Source organism: Glycine max, chromosome 6 (genome assembly GCF_000004515.6).
Source record: "Glycine max cultivar Williams 82 chromosome 6, Glycine_max_v4.0, whole genome shotgun sequence".
Taxonomy (NCBI): Eukaryota; Viridiplantae; Streptophyta; class Magnoliopsida; order Fabales; family Fabaceae; genus Glycine; species Glycine max.
Genome location: NC_038242.2, coordinates 15,221,956 through 15,246,961, shown reverse-complemented (window position 1 = coordinate 15,246,961; position 25,006 = coordinate 15,221,956). Strand labels below are relative to the sequence as shown.

Below are 25,006 nucleotides of genomic sequence, written 5' to 3'. Positions count from 1 at the left end.
AAACACATGATAAAAACCAATTCTAGTGAGCATTTTTTTCCCATCCAATCCAAGAATCGAATTTGATAATACTTTTAGTTAAAATAAATAAGACAGAAAATCGGTTATGTTGTATCTCAAGTTATGAAAATAATAAATTTAATTTTATATGTGTTTAACCTACAAAGTAAATATAAATTGTACTTTATTTTCTAATTCTATATTACTGGTGTGCATAGCACGTACGAGTTGGAAGAGAACACCAAACATGGAAGTACAACCCCACCATGGGGATCTATTTTATAAACCAGTTTATGAATGTTCTTGGTGTGGGCATGGAATCATAAATGCAGACCACAACACTTTCTCTCTCTCTCTCTCTCTCTCTCTCTCTCTCTCTAGGAAGCTGTTGAAGACTTGAAGTAGTAGTTAGTTGTTGACAATTTTGAAAACGAGAAGGCAGTGAACAAACTTTGAGTTCTTCTCTTCATTTGTTTTCGATAAGTGTTAATTGTTAATTTGTTAGTTTTCTTTATCAGCAAGAGAGATTGAACCCACGACCTTTCATTCCTTCCCTTCTTTCTTAACCCTTCAACCAATCTTATATCTCTTCTTCTCTTCATAGTCATAAAATTCTGTTTTGGTTATGGGCATCATGAAAAGACATTCACAACACAGCAGCAATGATCCATTTTGTGAAGCTCACAACAGAACAAGACAACAACACCAATGCATGATGATGATACAACAACCAAACAATGATGTTGTTGTTGTCCCAGAACACACATGTGCACAACAACACCAAAACCAATCTCCAAAATTGGCTTCTTCTTCTTTCACTTCCCAAAATGCTACACCTGTGCTACCTGCTTTTGTTGCCTTGCTGCTCCTTGTTACTTCAATTGCCCCAACAGCATTGTGCCACCCCTTGCAGGGCACTAACCACACTTTTAGGCCAAATCATGAGTTGCTCAAGTTGAGGAGAGTCAGAGCTCACTTGAAGAAAATCAACAAGCCTCCCGTCAAGACAATTCAGGCATCTTCATTTTATTTTTTTCTTTCTCTACAACCTATGGTGACTGATGACAGTGACACACACTGTTATTTATGTATTTATTCTTTTCTGTTTGTTTCTTGTGGTTTAGTGATGTTGGGGGTTTTGTTATTTTGTTGCAGAGTCCAGATGGTGATTTGATAGATTGTGTTTTATCTCACCAGCAACCTGCTTTTGACAATCCTAAGCTTAGAGGCCACAAAATATTGGTAATTTCAGCAACTCATTCATGCCAAACCAAATGGCCTTGCCTTTTAATTTTGTTTGAGTTCGGTAGGAATATTGCAAGCAATTTTTTTTTTTTTTTTTGAATATTTAACGCATTGGAACTTGAATTCAAGACTACTTTAATTTAGGCATTGGATTTTACAGGATCCCCCAGAGAGGCCAAAGGGAAACCACACCAATGGTGAAGCTGAAAGGGTAATTGAGAGCTTTCAGCTGTGGAGTGATTCTGGTGAAGCATGCCCAGAAGGAACTGTTCCAATCAGAAGAACTACAGAGGAGGATATTCTCAGAGCAAGCTCTATCCAAAGATTTGGAAGAAAACCAAGACCTGTACGGAGAGACTCTACTGGCAGTGGTCATGAGGTTTGTGATTTGACAAAAAAAAAATTGACATTTCCTTTTACAGACCAATTTTAGATATAGATTTTTAGGTGTTATCTGTATTTTAATCAAAATTAGAGTTTTACTTTGATAATTTACATAATAGAAATTTGTATTAAAGATTATATGAATTATTGAAGTGAAATTTCAAGTCTAACTCCATAGAAAAAGAAACATAAAAGAATTTGTACCTGGGTTTTTTTTCCTTGCATTTACTTTCAAAGGAATCTTTTTTTTCTTTTTTCTCTTCATGTGATTTTTTTTCCATATCTTATTTGATAGTGCTTTGATTCATCTGATAGGTTTCTTTCATTTCCCGCTATTTTCCACCTCATAAAGAAAAAAGAGAGACACTGCTTTTCCGTATTTATCTACAGTTTCAACATGAGTTCCAAAAACAGCAGGAACAGACAGTGAATGGACACCACTAGTAAAAGTTTGCCTCTTGTTTGCACCGAAAAGTAAAATCAAAATCATGACATTATAGATGAGGAGTCTCTCCTTTGTATCTATGTTCCTTAGTTGATATCAAAACATTTACAATTCTCCAGCAAAATAAAATAAAATAAACAAATTAATTGCCCTATGTTTTTTGCATATTGAATTGAAGAATTTCTGTATTTATTTATTGACAAATTGACATGCACCTTAATGTTATTGCAGCATGCAGTTGTTTTTGTAAATGGGGATCAATACTATGGAGCAAAAGCTAGCATAAACGTGTGGGCACCCCGTGTAACTGATGAATTTGAATTCAGCTTGTCACAAATGTGGGTTATTGCTGGCTCCTTTGGTAAAGATCTCAACACCATAGAAGCTGGTTGGCAGGCATGTCCCTACTTTCTTAATTATCCCACTATATATGCAAATATCTCACTTCATAGTTATCTCATTTATAAATTTTCAATCTTTTTTTTTTTATCGACAAATATTAATTGTTAGTATTATAAATTTTTTTATTAGCAGGGAGATCTGAACCTTCGATTTCTTCCTTTCACCATAAGACTAACTTTATATCTCCTATATATATAGATAGTAGTAACACTTATGGCAAATGCATTTCTTCTTTCTTATTTCCTATAACTTTATGGCTAATAAGTATCCAATGTTCTTTTATTTTCCTTCAGGTAAGTCCACAGCTATATGGAGACAACTATCCAAGGTTCTTCACTTATTGGACTGTAAGTATTACACATTTTCTTACATGCCTCTTTTTTAATTCTCTCATGCATCTGACTGATATATATGTTGTTTAACAGACTGATGCATATCAAACAACTGGGTGCTACAACTTACTCTGTTCAGGCTTTATTCAAACCAACAATAGGATAGCAATAGGTGCTGCAATTTCCCCAAGATCCGCTTTCAACAGAAGACAATTTGATATTGGCCTAATGATTTGGAAGGTGAGTGTTATTATTTTTTAACAAACCATCAATTTTGTCCTTAAACTTGGATATTAAAAAATTTACAATAAATCACACACACTATTCAACCAACCCAATTAGATTATCTTAATAATTTCATCCTCTAATTATTATTCTCTTTCTTAAAAAGTCTCTAGAATAATAAATTTATTTAAATAATTTCTAAAATGTTAAATATTTATCCCATATTAAAATTCAAAGATCAATTTGAAGAGTTTTATACTTGAAAGAGTACCTAGTGTGATTTTTAATACTTTCAATATTACTAAAGTGATTGATTTTACTTTTTAAGGGGCTATCTAACAGAGATATTAATACTTCAATAATGAAATTGACTATTTACTCTATTATTTTTCTCTATTCAATTCAACAACAATTAAGGACAAAAGAAACCGGCATCACTTTTCTTTGCTTAACTCACAAGTCACAAGGTTTAATTAATTTATGGTTTGAAAGTTTGTTTTTTTTTTAAAGTTGAGCTTTCTGTTAGGAACTAAAGTATGGTCAAACAATAATTTAATTGGTTTGCTTTTTCTTATTCTCCTTTATGAGTTTTTTCTACATATCACTGTTATTGCTGTTTAAAATGGAAGATTCCGTTAGTTACCTTCATGGGGTCTACTTTATGTATGTCTTTTCCTTTCCTTTTATAAAGCTATAGTTTCACGCCTAATTTGCTTTTGTTCCAGTCTTACCGAGAACCAAAAGCTACACTTGACCCTTTTGACCATGATGTTTCTTTTTCTCGTTTCTACTTTTATCTAATAAACTAGAAGTTTTAACGTGTGACTATTAGTAACCAGCATTTCAATTTCTTGTTACTATTTAATTAAATTGGATTGATTTTGAAGAAAAAAATTATTTGATGTAATCATTTTGGTTTTATTAATTTATTATTTGTTAAATTTAATTTAAATTTTTAATTCGATTTGATCTAATATAATTTAAAGTGGTTTGAATTAAATTAATTTTTTATTTTAATCTTTATTTTTTTTTTATTTTTTTTGGAAATACTCACTAAAAAGGTAAGATGTATAATAATATAATAACAAATAATTTCAAATATCAAATAGTTTATTTATGTCATTATATAATTAATAATAAAATATTTATGAACTCAAATAATTAGTAAAAATATCTTTAATTAAGTATATTTTTCATAAATACATATAAGTTATACAATAATTTTATAAATATATATAAAAAATATAAATATAAATAAGTGATATTATAAATTTATGAATATATATATATATATATATATATATATATAAAAGTTGAATTTGGATTGATCAAATTTAATTTGATCCAATTAAAAGTTTCATTTTTTTAATTTTTTATCCGTTTGATTTTCAGTTTATTTTTTTTATTTTTTTTTAATTCACATTAGATTTGATGGGTTTATGAACAATTCTAATCGTGGTGGCTACTCCACGTAGCGTGGGTATTCGTGAATGTGTCCCTCTTAGGGAAACACAAATGGTTGCTTAAAGCTAAAGTCGTGTATAACTAGGACGAATATGTTCTGTAGTTGAATGATAAAGACATATATGAGTGTGTAATACTGGGAAAAAAATATCAATAACATTTTTTAATTCTGAAATAAGTTTATTCGGGCATATTTGTCCTAATTAGACTTTCGTATCTTAACATCTTTCATATTCTGAAATATATGAAAGTGTTGTTTTTTTAAAATGTAATTTTCGTGAATCTATTTTTTTAAATTTGTAATTTTAATTCTTTTATTTTTTAATTGAAACATTTCATCTTTTACTTTTAAAAAATTTATAATTTTAGTTTTCTATTTTCTAATTGAAAAAAATTTATAATTTTAGTTTTCTATTTTCTAATTGAGACATTTTATCTTATATTTTTTTAAAAATCAATAATTTTAATTCTTGTAATCACTCCATTAAAAAATAAGAAAACTAAAATTGTATATTTAGAAAAATTAAGAGACGAAAATTATATTTTAACCTTTTTTTTACTCAAAAAATATATATGAAAGTGTTAAGATAAATATAGTTGGCTTAAAATAATTATTAGTACTCCTAAACTATTATAGATGAAAAAATGGAAATTTAACGACGTATTTACTTTGAAAAAATGTTATGTTTTCAATTCATTTCTTATATTTGGTTTTAATTAAAAAAAATTACATTTTTATTTTGTTTTTTTAAAAGATTTATATAAGAAATAATGGAAATTGGTTGGGGGTGGAGTTTAGGAGTTTCAATTGCCTCCATGGGAGTTGGTTTCTTAAGATTCTAGATTTTATGTCTGATATATAAGATTCTAGTTTTTCTTTTATATATTAGGTATTTTGAAAAAAAAACCCTTAAATTTTATAATTTACACAAAAAATAATGCTTAATTATATGTATCTATATGTCAGAAGGGACTATGATGTTCTCAGATTACTTAATAATTTGTTCTTTTTTTTCCTTGTACCAATATATATATATATATATATATATATATATATATATATATATATATATATATATATATATAAAAGCATGACAACTCATTCATGAAAATTAGACACAATTATATTATCTGTATCCCATTTCCTTTCAAAGATCCCCATATACTAAATATGTTGAAATTCTTTGTGTATAGGATCCAAAGCATGGGCACTGGTGGCTGGAATTCGGGTCAGGACTACTAGTAGGGTATTGGCCAGCAAACATGTTCAGTCACTTGAGGAACCATGCAAGCATGGTGCAATTTGGAGGAGAAATTGTGAACACTCGTTCAAGGGGTTACCACACTGGCACCCAAATGGGGAGTGGCAATTTTGCTGAAGAAGGGTTTAGAAAAGCAGCATATTTTAGAAACTTACAAGTGGTTGATTGGGACAATAGCTTGCTTCCTCTTAGAAATATTCACCAGTTGGCTGATCATTCCAATTGCTATAACATAAGGCAGGGAACCAACAGTGTTTGGGGCACTTACTTTTACTATGGAGGGCCTGGAAGGAATGTGAGATGCCCATGAAGAAAATATAGCACCCCAATAGAGATTATAGAGGTTTTTCCCTATTACATGAATGTCCACTTTGTTCCATTTTTTTGTTGTTGTTGAATTATTAATTTGGTTCTTATATTTGTCTGTATTTATTGTTTTGGTTCTATACGTAAAAATTGTAACTTTTTAGTCTTTAGATGAGTAAATTTAATGTAGGAAAAAATTTATTTTTGGTTCCTGTATTTTTTGTTAAACTTTGTTTTGACTCTGAACTTTTAAATTGATGAATTTAGTTTTCTAACTTAAAAAAAAAATATGTAAATTTAGTTTCTCTTCCAATTTTGTGACAGCTAAAAACTGTTTCTAAATGTTAAGTTTAACAAAAAAAGGGACTAATTAAGTTCATATGTTTTTAAAAGTTAAAAAAATTAAATTCATCCATTTGAAAATATAAATTAAAATTAAGTTTAAGCAAAAATATAAGAACTAAGAACACATTATTTTCCTTTAATGTATTTTTATTTCTGCCACTAATTATCTTTTAACTTTGTTAACTGTGGCATTTCTGTTTTCCCTTTGTAACAAAAAAAAAAAAAAACTATGACATTATAGTGTAAAAATTCAACAAATTTTCTTAAAGTTTTAAATGATCAGAAAATTTATAGTAGTCTTTATAATACAGTTAGTAATGATGTTAATAGTAAGATCAAAGTGCATTAAATTTACTCTTTAGACATTAGTAAAACTTATAATTTTTCCGTAGAAAATCAAAACAATAAGGTAAACAAGTAAGTATAGAGAATAAACTAATGCAGTAATTAAACTCTCTTATTTTAACTTTAGGGGTTTTACTTTCTTTACAAGCTCCACGTGCTTTGCTAATATAAAATATTTTTTTCCATAAATAATACTTTAATTTTTACTATGACAAATTAGAGAGTTTACTTTGACTTTAGGACGATGTAAATCTAAGAGGGGGTGCAGTGTCTCTTACTGTTCCTATTCCTATCCCCTGTGGAATTCAAAACATATTCTGCATAGAGTACTATACTTTGATTTTCGGGATGATGTAACTCTACGAGGGGGGGTGCAGAATCTCTTTCCCTTGTGAAAATCGAAAAGATTTTAATTAAACATTGTAAATTCGTAAAAATGTAAGTTGACTTTGACCAATAAGCCTGGCATGCATATTGCCTCGCATTGGTGCATGATGAATTTTCCATTCTTATTAAACAAAACCCAATGCGAACTACTGCTTATTTTGCTGCCATTATCCATCATTTGTGGCTTTGCATGTGGGGGGAACATGAACAAGCAAGCATGGTAGTATTAAACAAATCTTCAAGACTTGCAACTGAAGCTTCTATTCTTTGTTACAAGAATTTCAACCCTAAAAAAGAAAAACCAAATTAAAAGAATAATTTAACGGGCCGGCTAGGATAATCATTGAAGTTTTGGTAGAGAACAACGTTGGTAGTTCTTCTTGGTACACATGGATGTTAGATTTGATGTCCAATTGTCCACAGTCCACCCTCTTTGTGTCCCGGTATATCTTCTTAAAATAGAAAACTTAAAATTCTAATTTAGGAAATACAATCGTCAGAATAATAAAGAATTTGTCTTATTTTGAATATGGGCTTACTGATAGTCTAAGCATTTAATAATTTAACATTAAACTCTCAAGGGATATGATAAAATTAAAATGTATAATTTTTAGTTTGAATTACTTGAACTCGTGATAATTTTTACATCAATTATGCATATAATAATTTATGTAAATATGATGTTTTTTAACATTAAGTATATATATAATTGATGCAAAAAAATATATGTAAATTTAAATATTTAAATCTTGCTCTAAACTTAAAAATGACATTTTAATTTTATAAAAATGAAAAATATATTAAAAATTTTGCAAGGATAAATTTCAGATTTTTTTATATTTATGAGAATAAAGAATATATTTTAATCTATTTTTTATTGACTAATATTAATTATTAATTTTTGTTAATAAAAAAATTTGAATTTAGGATCTCTCTCTTCTCTTTCAATTCTTTTTCCATCAAGTTATTTATAATAGTTATTTTAAAACTCAACAAATTTATCATGTAAAAACAATTCTAATTGATTTACTCTGATAATCCTTTTACATTGTCATAAAAATTCATCCCTGTTTTAAGAGTAAAGTCAGTTTTAACTTATATAACCAGCTAAAGCATTCTCAATAGTTTAATTTATTTTCTGCGTGGTTAGGCCAATCAAGTGAAATTAATATTAAAAAGAATACCATGATCCTTTCTTTATTCATAGTTGATCATCAGAAAATTCCTTAACAATTAACAAATCAACCTAGGATGACCACTGATTTTTATACTATTGAGTTAGATCTTTAATTTAAGATGTCCACAATAGTTTGCCCCAACAGAATATGAAAAATTCAATCATCACATATATCCTTGATGTCTTCTATATATTCCTTGGCCTCATTGTAGTCCCTTAAAACTAAATTCCGCTGTTATAGAATGAAAATTCATGAGATAAACTTAGTTCAATTATATTTATTGTAGAGCTTGAGTCTCAAATATGTAGTTCATTGCATTTCTCAATTTACCACCCAAGAAAGGTTATAGGCATTGAACCAATTGTGGTTTATAGATATCGTATCCTCCTGAAAGAGGTAGACACCATCAAATGATTAGATCATATCAAATATCATGGACAAAATCATCTGATGATAAAGCTGATGTAGACAGAAATCTATTTGTTCTGAAAATAAATGTTTTCAAAAGCTACATCAGTTTCTATCCGAATAGTTTTATTGTTATGCTTATAGACTCTAGCGTGTGCAGTTCACCTTATTTTTGGAGAAATAGTCACTTATTTTGTCAGTTTCCTAAAAAAAATTGCAAACAACCATTTCAAATAATTGTTTCTGAACATAAACCTAATCCAATCAATCAACTAACCATGAATTTTTTAGGCTCAGTGGGAAGTTTTCACTATATGTCAATGATCCTAATAGAGAATTCATGGAAACCACATCTTTTCATCACTAGTTCCCATGGGTTTTCTAGCTTCCTTGAGAACATTAGATTTATCAGAGATGCAATAAATCAAACATATGTTCCATTTGGAACACAGCAAAATATAAACAGCAAGGGAAGGCTCTTGTAGTCTGCACAATCTAAGAAGCTAATAGTGTCAATACAATTTTCTGGGGCCAAACCAAGTGGAAATGTAAGTATTACACGGTCATTACTTATTTGGTATATCAAAATGTTCCTTGTTGGCTTGTTTAAAGGGACTGCAGGACAGACTTCCAAAATCAAGCAGAAATATAACAGCAATTCAGATAGTGAACCAGAACATACCAAATTATGAAATTGATGATACCATCCACTGGGAACAAATATAATTTCACCTGCATCTTCTGTGCATTCTAACCAGATAGCCAGCACACACATACAAACCAACTGAAGGCTGAAGCAGAAAAGTCTAATCGAAAACAATAAGATTGATGAAAAAATGGAAACTAGAAATTTACCTTCCTAAAACCAGGAAACTTTGAGTTAGATACTTCATCAAAGATATTGTATACACAATTTTTCATATTCCTGAATCAAAGTTGCCAAGAACTTAGTTTTGACAACTAAGCAAAAAGACAACACATCAAAGCAATCCAAACCCACCTTCCAAGAAAAACCAACAAAAAAAAGAAGCAACAATGATTCCTTTTATGCAGAGCGAACCCAAACAAAGAAAGAATGTGAGAGGAATAAGGGAATGTCATCTTCTAAGAATAAGAAGTTTGGCAAAGATGGGGGGTAAATAGTAAATCATAGCTGATAGGTAATTTGGAAAAAGACTAAGTATTGATGGATCCAAATAGATTTTTTTATCCGTGCCCAAATTCTTATTTGGAAAAGATGCCATTTATTTCTATTTGGTAATGCATTCATGCCTGTCAAATACAAGATGACACTGGGAAGGATCTAGAAAAAGCCATCAATTCTTTCCACAGACATTTGCTTACTAGCTATAGGACCTAAAAACATCAACATGAAGAGGAGTCCAAGATCCTGCCAGAATAATTGAAAGAAAGACGTTACTGGTGGGTTTTTCATCTCTCTGTAAAGGGAAGTACAGAATAATCTGATATGCATTGCTCTACTAGAAGAATTTATGAAACCTATAATCACACCTTTCACCCCCATGAAAACAAATTGATAGTCAGAGCAACATATTTCCTCATTTGGTTGGTGTGCGTCAGAAGAATCCCTGAAGTTGTCAAGATACAGGGTTGAGCCAGTCATCAGAAGAGAACATTGGAGTGACGTATGCTACATATTCAGGGTACTCCTGCCAGAGTGAGTAAAGAGAAAATCACTAAGCAAAATCATCATCCTTATGACAGCTCTCGCATAAGAAGAAGATTCTCAATGCATAAGAACCAAACATCCTAGTCATTTATTAAATTCCATTTGCTCTTGCTGCTGGTGAGCATATTTATCTAAATAAGCCACATGCTCACAAAGTGATTACACAATACAAAAGGAGCTATCCCTAGCAAAATGAACACCTAAAAATTATATTTACAATTGGGTTTCAGGTAAAGCAACAATACCAATGGAAAATAACTTAAAAAGCCTTGATTAAGAACCAAATGTGAATGGGAATGTTAAGTGGTCAACTTTTGTTATCCACAAAGCACAACCAGCCCTGCTTCCCAAGTCCAAGCATCATTCAGATTGACAATATGAACCATGACACTTTTGAAAAGAAGAGATAATGTAAAAGTAAAAAACTTAACTTTTACAGTAAGTTTGGTACCTCCTTAAAAAATTGAATTGGATCCTTGCATTCAGGCATCGGAAGTCAGACCCATCAGATGAAGATCAGATGGTTCACATTTCAGATATATATTTTAAGTTAGATTTTTTTAGATAAAATATGAGTCTTTCATCCTACAATTCTGATTAGCTAAAATGCGAGAATGCAGGGAAAATGAGTTAAAAAAAAAGGACGGGTGGTTTTCCATCTCTAAATTTGTGGCGGGACACCAAATTGACCCATCAAAGATTACAAAACTCAGGAAAGATAGGATAAATATGAGGAACATTAATCAATAGAGAAGTGACAAAAAGCTAAAAGACACACATTTACAAAATGCCAATCCTTCTAATACGGTATAGGCACAGAGGCAGCATTACTTGAACGATTACCATCATTACACAGAAGGCAACGTGCTACAAAATCTGAGACCAACATCTCCTCTCTTTTCTGATCAGTGAATTCTCTGGTGTCACAATCAGCAACCTTCCTCCTGCAAAAAAAATTAATCAGCATTCAATCATTTTCCTTTATAATCATATTAAACTTTGAACACAAATAATCACTATCCAACAATAGAAATTAGACATTCCAAAATGAAGAGTAGTACTAGTATGTAAAAATTAAAACATTACAACTAATGAATGTCCTTAAATTAAACATTATACCCGTATTGTATGGATGGATATATAAACCTGAACTTTAGAAGCACCAAAATGAGTGGAGAAAAATTGAAAGTTGGGTTGGGAATTATGTGTGACCCAATCAGTAGAAGCCCTCCAATGAAGAGGGTCCATTAGGCCCATTAGGCCAGTGAGCACCACAGGCTGGTTCTTCTCCATATATCTCTCCACAAATTCACTGTAACTCAGTTCCTTCCCAATCAACTCTCTATTTCACCCCTTATGTTGATGGGACCCATACTCCTCTCACACTTCACAACCTGCTTCTGCCCCAAGAGAACCACGAAGAAAGAAGAAGAAGAAGAAGGAGAGAACTTCAAGATCTTGCATAAAACTGGGCCTCGTTTCTGTCACTGGGCTTTAACCAGAACTATGATTGCTAACTCTGGCTGAGTGCAGGGGCATTGCTTTGTGCACCCAGCAAACACAACGAAATTCCATTTTTACCCTTCCGTAAAGCTGATTCTATGTTAGAAGCCTCTGGCTACTCTCGATACCCTTACTCCGGAATAGTCACACTTCCCAGTCTCTCAGCGAGTTCGAAGGCGATTGAGGAGCTTTTTAATCAATATCCGCTATTCTGCATCTGATCTTTCCATAAGCCCTCCTAATCCCTAAAATTGGCCTTCTTGTAGGGATTTTGTCACTTTTATCCCCTTTGGTGTGCCCCGCCCGCGTGGAGCTCTTGCATTGCTCCAGGTATAACCAGGACTAGTTTGCTTTCAAGTCGTCGAAAGATTGAGAAAGCAGCTAATTTATGGAAGAACAAAAAATGGAATTTTACTGTATTTGGCTAGGTGTACCAGCAATTGGGCTGGGTGCACAAAGAAATTCCCTGGGTGCAGCTATCAGGCTTCGGCTAATGATTTGGGCTGCATCAAACCAAATAATGAGAGGCTTTAGAGTGTTGCTAGATGCACCCAGCATTATTGCTGGTGCACCCAGCATTCTAACAAAATGACAAAATTACCATTGTTTGGTTTTCCTCTTCCGGATCAACTTGATCCGTAAGAGGAAAAATAAAAATTTTGTTAATTATACAAGATATTTATTTCATTAATTATAATATAATTAAATTTATTTATTTATTTTATTAATTATAATATATTTATAAATATTGATTTATTATAAATAATTCATGCTAATCAATCATAATCATAATTCATGTTAATCAATCAATCATAATCATAATTCATGCTAATCAATCAATCATAATCATAATTCATGTTAATCAATCAATTATGCTAATCAATCATAATTCCCTAAAAGAGGATATAAATAATTTCAGAGTTAGCAATTTCCAAAACTGCATTATGATTGCTAACTCTGAAATTATTTATATCCTCTTTTAGGAAATTATGATTGATTAACATGAATTATGATTATGATTGATTAGCATTAATTATTTATAATAAATTAATATTTATAAATATATTATAATTAATAAAATAAAAAAATATATTTAATTATATTATAATTAATGAAATAAATATCTTTAAATATCTTGTATAATTAATAAAATTTTTATTTTTCCTCTTACGGATCAAGTTGATCCGAAAGAGGAAAATCAAACAAGGACAATTTCGTCATTTTCTTAGAATGCTGGGTGCAACAGCAATAATGCTGGGTGCACCTAGCAACACTCGAGGCTTTAAGTAACATCCCACGGCCCACACTTAGGCTGCTTGGAAGTTCATTCCCAGTCGAGTTCTGTTATTCTCCCACTCCTTATTCATTAAGTTCACACCCTTATTCATGTTGACAAAATTATTGACACAAACGAACTTTTATAGGCTTAAATATGTGTTTAGTCTCTCAAATTTAGATAATTATCTTTTTAATCCTTCAAAAAAAATTGTTCATATTAGTCCATCAAAATTTTAAAAAAACTATTTTTTAGTCTCTTTTTTTCATTGTATTAAGGGTGTCATAGTTTGTGCTGATTTTTAATGTTAGAATTTATTTTTGAATTTAATCTTTAAAAAAAGTTTATATAAAACTTAATTTTATCTTTTGATAAATTTATGGAGTTAACGTAGTTCAATATGTTTAATATTCTTTAAAAAAAAATACTAGTACTTCCTCCGTTTTTTTATGTGTTTTAAGATTTGTATGTAGAAACAAAGAAATGCGATCATTTTTTAAAATAGGTGCAAAGTTTTCTATTTTATCCTTATTTTCATTTCTATCGTTTCACAGTAAATATATGTACAAATTAATTAAAGATTAGATAAAAAATAAGAGTATAATTGATAAAAAGAGTAATTAATATAATATTAAACTTAGAAAATGATAAATAAATATAAATAAAAATTTACTAAAAATTGAAAATTTAAAAGGAATGAAAATAGTAATACATTCTCTCATTTTTTGAGGAGGGTCACTATAACAGTGATGTCAACACGAAGTGTCCATTAATTTTTTTTTTTGTAAATAACTACTTTTGTTCCTTAATGTGTAATTGGTTGACAAATGCACCCCCTGAAAGATGAAAATACAAAATTTAATTTTTGAAAGTGTAAAAAGTGCGATAAATATATCATGCCGTTAACTTTCATCCATCACCGTTAATATTTGTCATAATATTTTCGTCCACCAACGTGGATTGCCAGCATCAGGGCATGTTTGTCATAATATTTTTTTTGACTTTTCATCTTTTCACTATGATGCATTCCTGGAAGATGACAATATAAAATTCAGTCCCCGAAAGTATAAAAGTGCGACAAATATATCTGAGTGTTAATAATAGATTGTGACTTATTATTATTATTATTATTATTATTATGTGTTTATAATTTAATGCTCATATTTGTTTAGCACTTATGTAATATATTTTTAAATTACCTTTTAATATATATATATATATATAATATATATATATATATATATATATATATATATATATATATATATATATATTATTTTGATTTCCTTGTCAAACCTTAATCTTTACCGTTAAAAAAACTTTTATCTTATATCCTATAATTTTATCAAATTTTTACTAAATTTTTCATTTTTAATCTTTAAAATTATTCCATATCCTAATTTCAACTTAATTAACCTTATATTTATATTGAAAATAATATGTCGAGAGTTTTGAGTAAAAAAAACACAATCGGTTACGAGACCAAATTTATTTATTTTAGAAAAAAAATTAATCAACTATTTTTTTTATAAAAAAAGTCTTACAAAATTTAAACTAGATAAAACTAAAGTGGAATTTTTTTTTAAAAAAAAAGTCTCACAAAATTTAATGAATTGAGTTATCATTTTAAAAAATAAAAGTATTTTATTTCTTGAAATTTTTTGTTTTTTCAATTAATTATTAATCTTTATTATGTGTTCTTCCATGATATGTCAAATAGAATGTAAGGTCGTTGCAGCCTCTAAATCAGCGAGAGATACAACTCTACATTTCGCAAGTAATAAACATTTGTACTAGTTTTCTTTTTTAAGTTAACCTCTGTATTTGTTTGAGCATTATTGTATTTTTTATTTAAATTTATTTGGGTTCTTTATTTGTTAGTAACTATTTTTTTCATTTCATTCATATTATGTATAATAAGTGTTATCTTGAGTGGAAACACATCAGGTTTATCCATGAGATTTTATTGATTAAGGAAAAAGACTTATAATTTCACTTTAGTTCTATCTAGTTTAAATTTTTTGAGACTTTTTTTAAAAAATAGTTGATTACATTATTTTTTTAAAATAAATAAATACATAAATTTGGTCATGCAGCTCGTTGTATTTTCTCTACTCAAAACACTTGACATATTAATTTTAATATAAATATTAGAGTACTTAAGTTAGAATTGGGATATAGAATAATTTTAAAGATTAAAAGTGATAAATTTAGTAGAAATTTGATAAAATTATAAAATATAAGATAAAGTTTCTTTAATAGTAAAGATTAAGGTTTGACGAGGAAATCAAAATAATAATAATATATATATTAAAAGACAATTCAAAAATATATTGCATAAGTACTAAACGAATAACAGTAAATTATAAACACATAATAATAATAATAATAATAATAATAATAATAATAATAATAATGATAATAATAATCTATTATTAACGTTCGGATATATTTGTCATACTTTTTATATTTTCAGGAACTAAGTTTTGTATTTTTATTTTTCAGGGACGCATTGTCAGCAGAGTCAGAAGACGAAAAGTAAAAAAAAAATATTATGACAAATATGCCCATATGCTGGCAATCCACGTTGACAATTATTTCAGTGACAAATTTGTCCTTCTGTGTCACGTAGGCGACTTTATTAATGTTGATGGACAGAAGTTAATGACAAGATATATTTGTCGCACTTTTTACACATTCAGGGACTAAATTTTGTATTTTCATCTTTCAGGGGCGCATTTGTCAGCGAATTACACATTGATGGACAAAAGTTGCTATTTATCCATTTTTTTATGTGTAATTTTTAATAAAAAAAACCTAACTTGCCACCTTTTATAAGATATCCTGTCTTAACCAAAAATCTTGCTTAAAAAATCAAAATTTGTTCTTCCTACTACCCTCTTTCTTATCACAAAAAAGAACTACAATTTTTTTAACTTAGTTGTTATTTAACATGTTCATTTTCTTCTAAATTTATAATTCTTAATAAAATTTAATGAATAATAAAAATATATAACAAAGTCCGTTTGGAACTCAATAAAGAAAAAAGAAAGTGCATTGTTATTTTTTTTATCTTAACTAGATTAGTACCCGTGCGGACGCACGGGTAAATTGTAAAATTTGATGTGTATATACATTTAGTTATACTGTTGTATAATTTAGTAAATGAGAATTAAAATTAATATAAGATTATCAAGAAATGTTAAAACTAAAATCTCTAAAATGTAAAACAAAGATACAAACATTTCACATGTTATTAAATATTTATGACCAAACATCTGAGTTGAAAACCAACTCTAATCATACATAACACAACTTATCATTCAAAGTTGTAAAAACTCTAAAGTTAAAACATAAGTCATCCTTGAAAAGAAATAAATGAAAACTAAATATAATAAGATTGGAATACACAATATATTTTATATAATAAACTGTTTGTTTACAAAATGATAAGTCCTCATTGAAAATAATAATTGAATATAATAAGATTGGAATACTCATTACATTTTATATAATAAACTGTTTATTTATAAAATGATAAGTTTATAAAAAGATTGTTAACAGAAGCATTCCTAACATCATTCCTCATAAAATACACTACCAAGAGTTGTAAACAAAAATGTAAAGATATTAATATAGTATAATGTAGTTAAATTATAAACATATCTATAATAAAACAAAGTTAGATGCTATATAATTTGCATTCCAACTTCCAAATTTTGTGATTATACAAAAGACCTTTATCCACAACTAATTTTTGTAAACTTCCTCTTGTAAATAATATTTGATTCTCTAATCCGTTTCAAATTTAAATAAGTAAATCCGTGCGGATATACGGATAATTACAAAATTAAATGGGTAAAACTTATTTAATGAAAATCAAAATTAATATGATTGAAATATATAATATGTTTTATAAAATAATAATGTTTACTTAGTTTCGATTATATTCATAATTATTCATATTTTAATATTTTATAAACAATGAAATATATATTTATTTTTATATAAATTATTATTGTTAAATATATTATTAGTATATTATTTATAAAATACTAAATTATGAAGGAAAAATCTAAAGCTATTAATATATTGAAATGCATGATAAATAAATTCGTCCTAGTAGGAGACAGTGAGTGAGTGCCACTGCATGCGGTGCTGGTAATAAAAACTACGAAAGAGTCACACGAAAGCATAGCAAAGTGTAAGAACAAGGTGATGCGTGGCTACTCCCAATAACCTTAATGGACACTCGGACGGACTTCATTGGAGTTGCCAATTAACATCATGCATGTCAGTCATGTCCCAAAACTCCAAACATGATCTCTTGTTTTTCTTTTTCATTTTTCCATTTATGTCCCATGCCCATAAAGCTATAAGCTAAGAGCTTATAACACTTCCCTTTAGACACTGTCAGTTTGGACTATACTAGAAGAGCATCATATACCTTTTGCACACAAACTAAAAGAATAATCATCACCACTAAGTAAAAGCTTTCACTCAACTGAACCATGGCGGATCCAACCTCATCTAACCCTGATAAGGATCAATCCTCTTCGGACTCGTGCGTTTCTCTCACTCTCTAATTTACTATTATTATTATTTATTTTGAAAACAACTGAAGTATGCTCTTTTCTTTGAGACACACGTACGGCAAAGAAATAAGAATTTTCTTTGATCTTGCAGCATGAAGTTTCTGCAGTTAATTGTAGAGTTGTAGCTGAATTGAATGGTGTTATTTGTGTCTGATTTTCTGGTTTTTACTTTTTTTTTTTGTGTGTGTCAGTGTATTTTCCCAGCTGATATGTTCCTCACAAACAATCAAATTCTATTATGGTGGTGGCTGATGAGTGTTGACAGAATAATGGTTTGGAACAAGGATTACATATAGTTTGAAACGAGAAATTAGATTGTGTAAACATTCGAGAGTTGCTATGGTACCCTTAGAAATCTACTAATCTAAGGGTTTTGGTACTGGCCAATAATTGAATGAGTTGAGCACACCAAATGAGAGAGGACAGAGGAGTGGAGAAAGAGTTTCTGAATAACAAAACCAAAACCATTGAATTTTCACGGGTATCATAGAATTTCTGTAAACATAATTCTATTCATTGGAAGCATACGCAATAGCCGTATTGTTTTATATTTAAGATGTTGATATTATTCTGCTGGTGCATGATTTGGCAGTGGAGAAGCACTTTTCCATGTCATTATAGTTTTTAAGAATGCTAACTATACACATCAATAGTAAGTGTAATATATAGCTGTCAAAGTGGTGTTGATTTGGTTTAAAATTACATTTGCAAATTTTAATTGATAACCAACAGTGGTCTGATTATGCTGTTGAAAATGTATGCTTGGTTCAGGAAATGTGAAAAGAAGGATTATTCCACATCAATATTAGAACGCAAGAAGTCTCCTAACCGACTTGTTGTTGATGAAGCAATTAATGATGATAATTCCGTGGTTACTTTGCACCCTGAAACAATGGAGAAGCTTCATTTTTTCCGGGGGGACACTGTTCTGATAAAGGTACCTAGAATCTTCAAAATTTTATGCTAATACAAATAGAATGCGATTATAAGAATATCTTTTATTGCAGGGAAAGAAGCGAAGGGACACAATTTGTGTTGTTCTTGCTGATGAACAATGTGATGAACCAAAAATAAGGATGAATAAGGTTGTTCGGGCTAATCTTAGAGTGCGACTTGGCGATGTTGTCTCTGTCCATCAATGTCCAGATGTGAAGTACGGGAAACGAGTTCACATCCTTCCAATCGATGACACCATTGAGGGTGTAACTGGCAACTTGTTTGATGCATATTTGAAGCGTAAGTAAATTTATTTTTTAATAGCATCACTTTCCTTTCTGCCTTTCTAATGAATGTGACTTGTGTTCTGGCTTCATAGCATACTTTATGGAGTCATACCGGCCAGTGAGGAAAGGGGACTTGTTCCTTGTTCGGGGTGGGATGCGCAGTGTTGAATTCAAGGTAATAGAGACTGATCCTGGTGAATACTGTGTTGTGGCACCTGATGCTGAAATCTTCTGTGAGGGAGAGCCAATCAAGCGGGAAGATGAAGAGAGACTAAATGAAATTGGCTATGATGATGTCGGTGGTGTTAGGAAACAAATGGCTCAAATTCGTGAGCTGGTAGAACTTCCACTTAGACATCCGCAGCTCTTCAAATCAATTGGAGTTAAGCCCCCAAAAGGAATCTTGCTTTATGGACCACCTGGTTCAGGAAAGACTCTGATTGCAAGAGCAGTTGCTAATGAGACTGGTGCATTCTTTTTTTTGATTAATGGACCAGAAATCATGTCGAAGCTGGCCGGTGAGAGTGAAAGCAATCTGAGGAAGGCATTTGAAGAAGCTGAAAAGAATTCCCCTTCTATCATTTTTATTGATGAATTAGACTCGATTGCTCCAAAGAGAGAAAAGACACATGGTGAAGTGGAGAGGCGTATCGTTTCACAACTTTTGACTCTTATGGATGGCCTCAAGAGCCGATCACACGTTGTCGTTATTGGAGCCACAAATAGGCCAAATAGTATTGATCCCGCTTTGAGAAGGTTTGGAAGGTTTGATCGGGAGATTGACATTGGTGTACCAGATGAAGTTGGAAGGTTGGAGGTTCTTAGAATTCATACAAAGAACATGAAACTTTCAGACAATGTAAGATTCTATTCATTTGTCTAGCCATAAAACTGTTATCATATTATGAAGGCAATATATCTTGCACTTCCCAATTCCAATTTTATGGTGTATTTCAGGTTGATCTTGAAAAAGTTGGCAGAGATACTCATGGTTATGTTGGATCAGATCTTGCTGCTCTTTGCACAGAGGCTGCACTACAGTGTATCCGGGAGAAAATGGATGTGATTGACTTAGAGGATGAAACAATTGATGCTGAGGTGTTGAATTCCATGGCTGTGACCAATGAACACTTTCAAACTGCCTTAAGTTCTTCAAACCCATCTGCCCTGCGTGAAACGGTTAGTTTGGCTTCTTTACTCTTAACCAAGAAAATTCTGAGCTTCATTAATATTATTGGGTTTCATAAGCTTTAAGACAGAAAAGACCATAGTTTTCCAAATGAACACCTGCTTTCATTTAGCTTATCCAATGTGTTCAAAAAGCTCATGCAATCATTTCAATTACAATTGTTAACTTTTCTGAAGCAATTGTTTGCAAGAACCATAACGTGAGTTATTGCTATTGGCAGGTTGTGGAGGTTCCAAATGTTTCCTGGGATGATATTGGAGGCTTAGAGAATGTCAAGAGGGAGCTTCAGGAGGTTCAAACTTGCTTTTGATATTCTGTACAGTTTAATTTAGTTACTTTTCTTATTTGCAAACTACTGTAAGAAATCTTTTGCTGCTTGTAGACTGTTCAATACCCAGTGGAACATCCTGAGAAGTTTGAGAAATTTGGCATGTCACCTTCCAAAGGTGTTCTCTTTTATGGACCTCCTGGCTGTGGTAAAACCCTGCTTGCAAAAGCAATTGCTAATGAGTGCCAAGCCAACTTTATAAGTGTTAAGGGACCTGAGTTGCTGACAATGTGGTTTGGTGAAAGTGAGGCAAATGTTCGCGAGATATTTGACAAGGCTCGGCAGTCAGCTCCATGCGTGCTTTTCTTTGATGAACTTGACTCTATTGCAACTCAGGTATAAAACTTCATTTGCATATTCATGGTTAAAGTAATTTATTCATGACTTGTTTCTCATTGTTAATTTTATAAGAGATATGCTAGAAGCACATTCTGTATTATTGGTCCATTCTTTATAAGGTTGATACTTGTTTTAAAAGGTGGTATATGTACCAGATAACTAAATTGACTTTTTAGAAAATAAACTAAAGATAGAGAATGTGTGAAAGAGTGTGTTGCTAACATTGATTATTTCTAATTCTTTGAACATTTCCGATCTTCAGCGAGGCAGTTCTGTAGGGGATGCTGGTGGTGCTGCAGATAGGGTGTTGAACCAACTGTTAACAGAAATGGATGGTATGACAGCTAAGAAAACAGTTTTCATCATTGGGGCAACAAACAGACCAGACATTATAGACCCTGCATTGCTCAGGCCGGGACGTCTGGATCAATTGATTTACATCCCTTTACCGGACGAAAGTTCACGTCTTCAAATCTTCAAGGCATGCTTGAGGAAGTCACCGATCTCAAAGGATGTTGACCTTGCAGCTCTTGCCCGTTTTACTCATGGATTCAGTGGTGCAGACATCACTGAAATTTGTCAACGAGCGTGCAAATATGCCATTAGGGAAGATATTGAAAAGGTATGATGGGATGCATATGTTCAAATACTATGTTGTAACTACTAAGGGTTTTGCCTTGTGTTTGCCATGGATCATAAACTCATAATTATTATAAAGTCTTGGATATGTCTCTTTAAATTTTCTTAAGTCCAAGTCATTAGATTTTCTGACCCTAAACTAAACCATCGATAACATTCATGTCTTTTTTCCTTTTGAGTATATTTTCTTAAAATATGTCTGCAAAAAAAAAAAAAAAAAAATTCAATTTCTGCGACTGCTGTAAAAAGAAAGTTTCATATGTCAAATTAACATGTATACTTTAATGTAATATTTGTAGGGTAACATTTTATTTGTTGTTGACATATATAATTTTTTTTTTTTTTTTAAATGTCTCTAACTTTTAGTACAAGTTAAGAGACTCCTTTGTGTAATTTCTATATATACTTAATCCTCTGCAATAACAGGATATTGAGAAGGAGAGAAGAAAAAGAGAAAACCCTGAAGCCATGGAAGAAGATGACACTGATGAGGTCCCTGAGATAAAGCCTGCCCACTTTGAAGAGTCTATGAAGTTTGCTCGCCGGAGTGTCAGCGACGCTGACATCAGGAAATACCAGCTCTTTGCTCAGACCTTGCAACAGTCTCGGGGATTCGGATCCGAGTTTCGGTTTCCAGATCGAAACGAGAACACTGCAGCAGATGCCTCAGACCCTTTCTCATCTGTTACAGCTGAGGGAGATGATGATTTGTACAGTTAGTAGCCATGTGAGTTGAGTAATGCGGTTGTTTTGCACTTTTTCTGCCATGACTTGTAGCAAATATCATGGTAGCTTTGGTTTTGCATAGGGTCAATAATGTTTCTGTTTCATGTTAAACGAGCAGTCTATGATGTTTTTTTTGGTAAGTTAAGACTGATATATGTAACATAGTCAAACCTGTATGTTTGGGTGTAAATAATTTGACTCTTGTGATCTAATCTCAATAAAAATAAAATAAAGGAAATCATAGTAAAAGTGGAGGTTATGGACTAATAATTGGTTCTATCAATGTAGAATGTTGGATGCCAAATAATATAAATTTTATGGATGTTAGTTGGCTTTTGATGATGTTAACGTTTATTATGCCCAAAGCTCCTGTTATTTGAAAATTTATATTTTCAATCTTTACTTTGCGGATTGCTTTTACACTTTAATATCCTTGTTTGTGTGAGAAGCTAGTTGACAATCTCTGTCCCATTGTAAATAACAAAATATCAGAGGCAAATGTAATGATCAGACAAGAGGTATGAATGTGACAGTGCTAAATTCATAAAGTTGTTTCTCCCATAACCTTACAAGATATAAGGGTGACATGGCAACATTGGGACGGATTTGGCATTTGCAACTTGGTGCTGAGTCACTTGAGACTAATCTGTCAATGTCTTTTTATTCTCCATTAAGATACAAAGGTTACGTTTTTTTCACTCACCTTCATTAGAGCGAGAGAAAACTTGTGTCTTTTCTTATTTTCGTCATCTTAGAGTGAGAGACACGATTCTGACGACCTTCATAGCCACCGTGATGAAGCTTTTTCATTGCATCATTTGAAGACGAAGACAAACCTGTGTCGTCTACGCCACATCGCAAGGTAAAGTAACGAATCTGGTACCCCTAAAATACAACTCGCTAACAAATAAGTCCTTCAGTAATAATACTTAAAAATGTTGTGCTTGAACAATACATCTATAACTGTCAATATAGTCCACAAAATTAATTCAACCAAAACCCACAATATGGAACCAGTTGCAATATCCACCAAATAACAACTTACATTACAATTTTATTCACTTACAACATACTTAAACTAGCCACAACAAGTAACAAATCACCACCGACATACATAACAAAGAAAAAAGTGAGTATTTTATAATTTTCAGCTCTTTGTGCAACCAGTCAATCTGCACTCTAATCTCTTCTTTCCACTTCTTTACTATAGGATTCACCCAATCAAAAAAATCAAAGCTTCCAACATGCTGCACATCAAATCACAACTTCCAGACTCAGTCACTGCATAAATTTTTCATGACACAAAACAGAGCTACAACAAATAAAATCTTATGACATAAATGGAACCAACTTTTCGCGAAGGGTGCCTTCCTCCTACATTTACATTCCACATAACACTTATTGCATCCACTATTGTTGGAAGACTCAAAATCACCATAGCTGCCATAACCATGCAATTTCATTTTGCTTCCAATAAACCCAAATGCTGACTCTCCAATCATTTGATATCAACCAGAAAGTTTGATACAAGCCACTAATCAAATGAAAGAAAAAAATAATTGTTTGAGAGAAGATGTGTGCAGATTGATTCGTTAGGAAAAATAGAAAAAAGATTATATAAAGAGAAGAAGGAAGTAGCTATTGACAATCAAAATTGACAAAATAATCCATAAAAAATTAGTTCATCTTATTCATTCATTGACGAGGTCAACATTTGTAAACATAAACTATCACATAACTAGTTAAAATGTCATATGTGTGTTCATGTTAAGATTAACAGTGATGAATTAACGGAAGAATTAATATGTCGTCATTTTCTCACATTCGAGGACTAAAAAATATTTTTTAATTTTTCAGAGATGAGATTGTCGGCGCTTAACACTTTCAATTTATAATGAATTTTACTTCAAAATTAATTCTAACAAAAATCATTCAAATATAAATCATATTACTTTAAAATCAATTCTAACCGAAATCAATTATGTTTATAATCAATTCTACATTATATATGTTTGGAAATGCTTTGAGAGGCGCATTTGATGTGAAAAGTCACGTCTTAAATGAAGCAGCCAGTTCTTGCTTCCAAGTTTTTTGTTGTTATGTGATAAACTGTGTTCCCAAATCCCTTCCAAACACACGCTTGAATCTGCACCACGGCGTGAACGCCATTAGCTACTGACTTGTGTAAAGCTGAGGGATGGAAAATTGGTAAACAAAATTAATGGTCAATAGAAAGAAACAAAAGCAGTACTGCAATAACCTCGTATCGTGTTTATTGGTGATTAGTTGATTTTATGTTTAACTGATATTTCTAACCAAATTAACGAACCAATTTTTATCAATAAAAAAAAACTAGTTATTTGAGCTTTGCTTATTGCTTTCCCATTTTAGTGTTACTTGATTCATACAGAATGCAACTACTTTAAAATGGAGCGGAAGATGGTTAGTTGAACAAAAGACAGTCCCTGTTGCCCTCTTTTGAAGAATTGATGGAAGCCACGTATATATAAGTTCTCCCTCAAACATGCAAGCATGCACACATATAATGTAAATATGTAATGTTAAGAGAATAAAGTACACCACCTTCACGAGAGGCGAATATCAAATGAGAATGAATGTGAGAGAGAATGAAGAGATTGGAGCAATTCATGAGAAAAAAAAGTTTATCCACAAAAATTGTGTAAAAGTTATCTAATTAAAATTGATCGTTTATTAACTTTTTAAATTAATTATTTTAAAGTAATTTAAATGATAAATTATAATTGAATGA

The 25,006-nt window shown here is 31.0% G+C and overlaps 2 protein-coding genes and 1 long non-coding RNA gene across 4 annotated transcripts; 2 read left to right on the top strand and 1 right to left on the bottom strand.

Moving 5' to 3' along the window:
• The first annotated feature begins 235 nt into the window (after positions 1–235).
• On the top strand, positions 236–6,271 carry LOC100777828 (uncharacterized). The gene is made up of 7 exons (XM_041016575.1): positions 236–1,015; positions 1,156–1,242; positions 1,406–1,624; positions 2,306–2,470; positions 2,770–2,823; positions 2,902–3,048; positions 5,692–6,271. Exons 1-7 carry the CDS (start codon positions 626–628, stop codon positions 6,067–6,069), a joined length of 1,440 nt encoding a protein of 479 aa, XP_040872509.1. The 5' UTR covers positions 236–625; the 3' UTR covers positions 6,070–6,271.
• Positions 6,272–8,312: 2,041 nt separating this feature from the next.
• On the bottom strand, positions 8,313–11,851 carry LOC100777302 (uncharacterized). Of its 2 annotated transcripts, none has more exons than XR_003267379.2 (4): positions 10,664–10,842; positions 10,241–10,398; positions 9,411–10,118; positions 8,313–8,707 (listed from the first exon to the last, which is right to left on the bottom strand). It is a non-coding gene; the product is annotated as an uncharacterized lncRNA (long non-coding RNA). The 2 variants fall into 2 exon arrangements; XR_414746.4 differs by lacking the exons at positions 8,313–8,707; positions 10,664–10,842 and adding exons at positions 11,262–11,362; positions 11,538–11,851 and having other exon boundaries at positions 9,755–10,118.
• A 5,728-nt stretch (positions 11,852–17,579) lies between these two features.
• Positions 17,580–22,426, top strand: LOC100776762 (cell division cycle protein 48 homolog). The gene is made up of 9 exons (XM_003528093.5): positions 17,580–17,761; positions 18,564–18,729; positions 18,800–19,028; positions 19,108–19,874; positions 19,973–20,194; positions 20,425–20,496; positions 20,587–20,868; positions 21,134–21,493; positions 21,937–22,426. Exons 1-9 carry the CDS (start codon positions 17,709–17,711, stop codon positions 22,228–22,230), a joined length of 2,445 nt encoding a protein of 814 aa, XP_003528141.1. The 5' UTR covers positions 17,580–17,708; the 3' UTR covers positions 22,231–22,426.
• Positions 22,427–25,006: the final 2,580 nt, after the last annotated feature.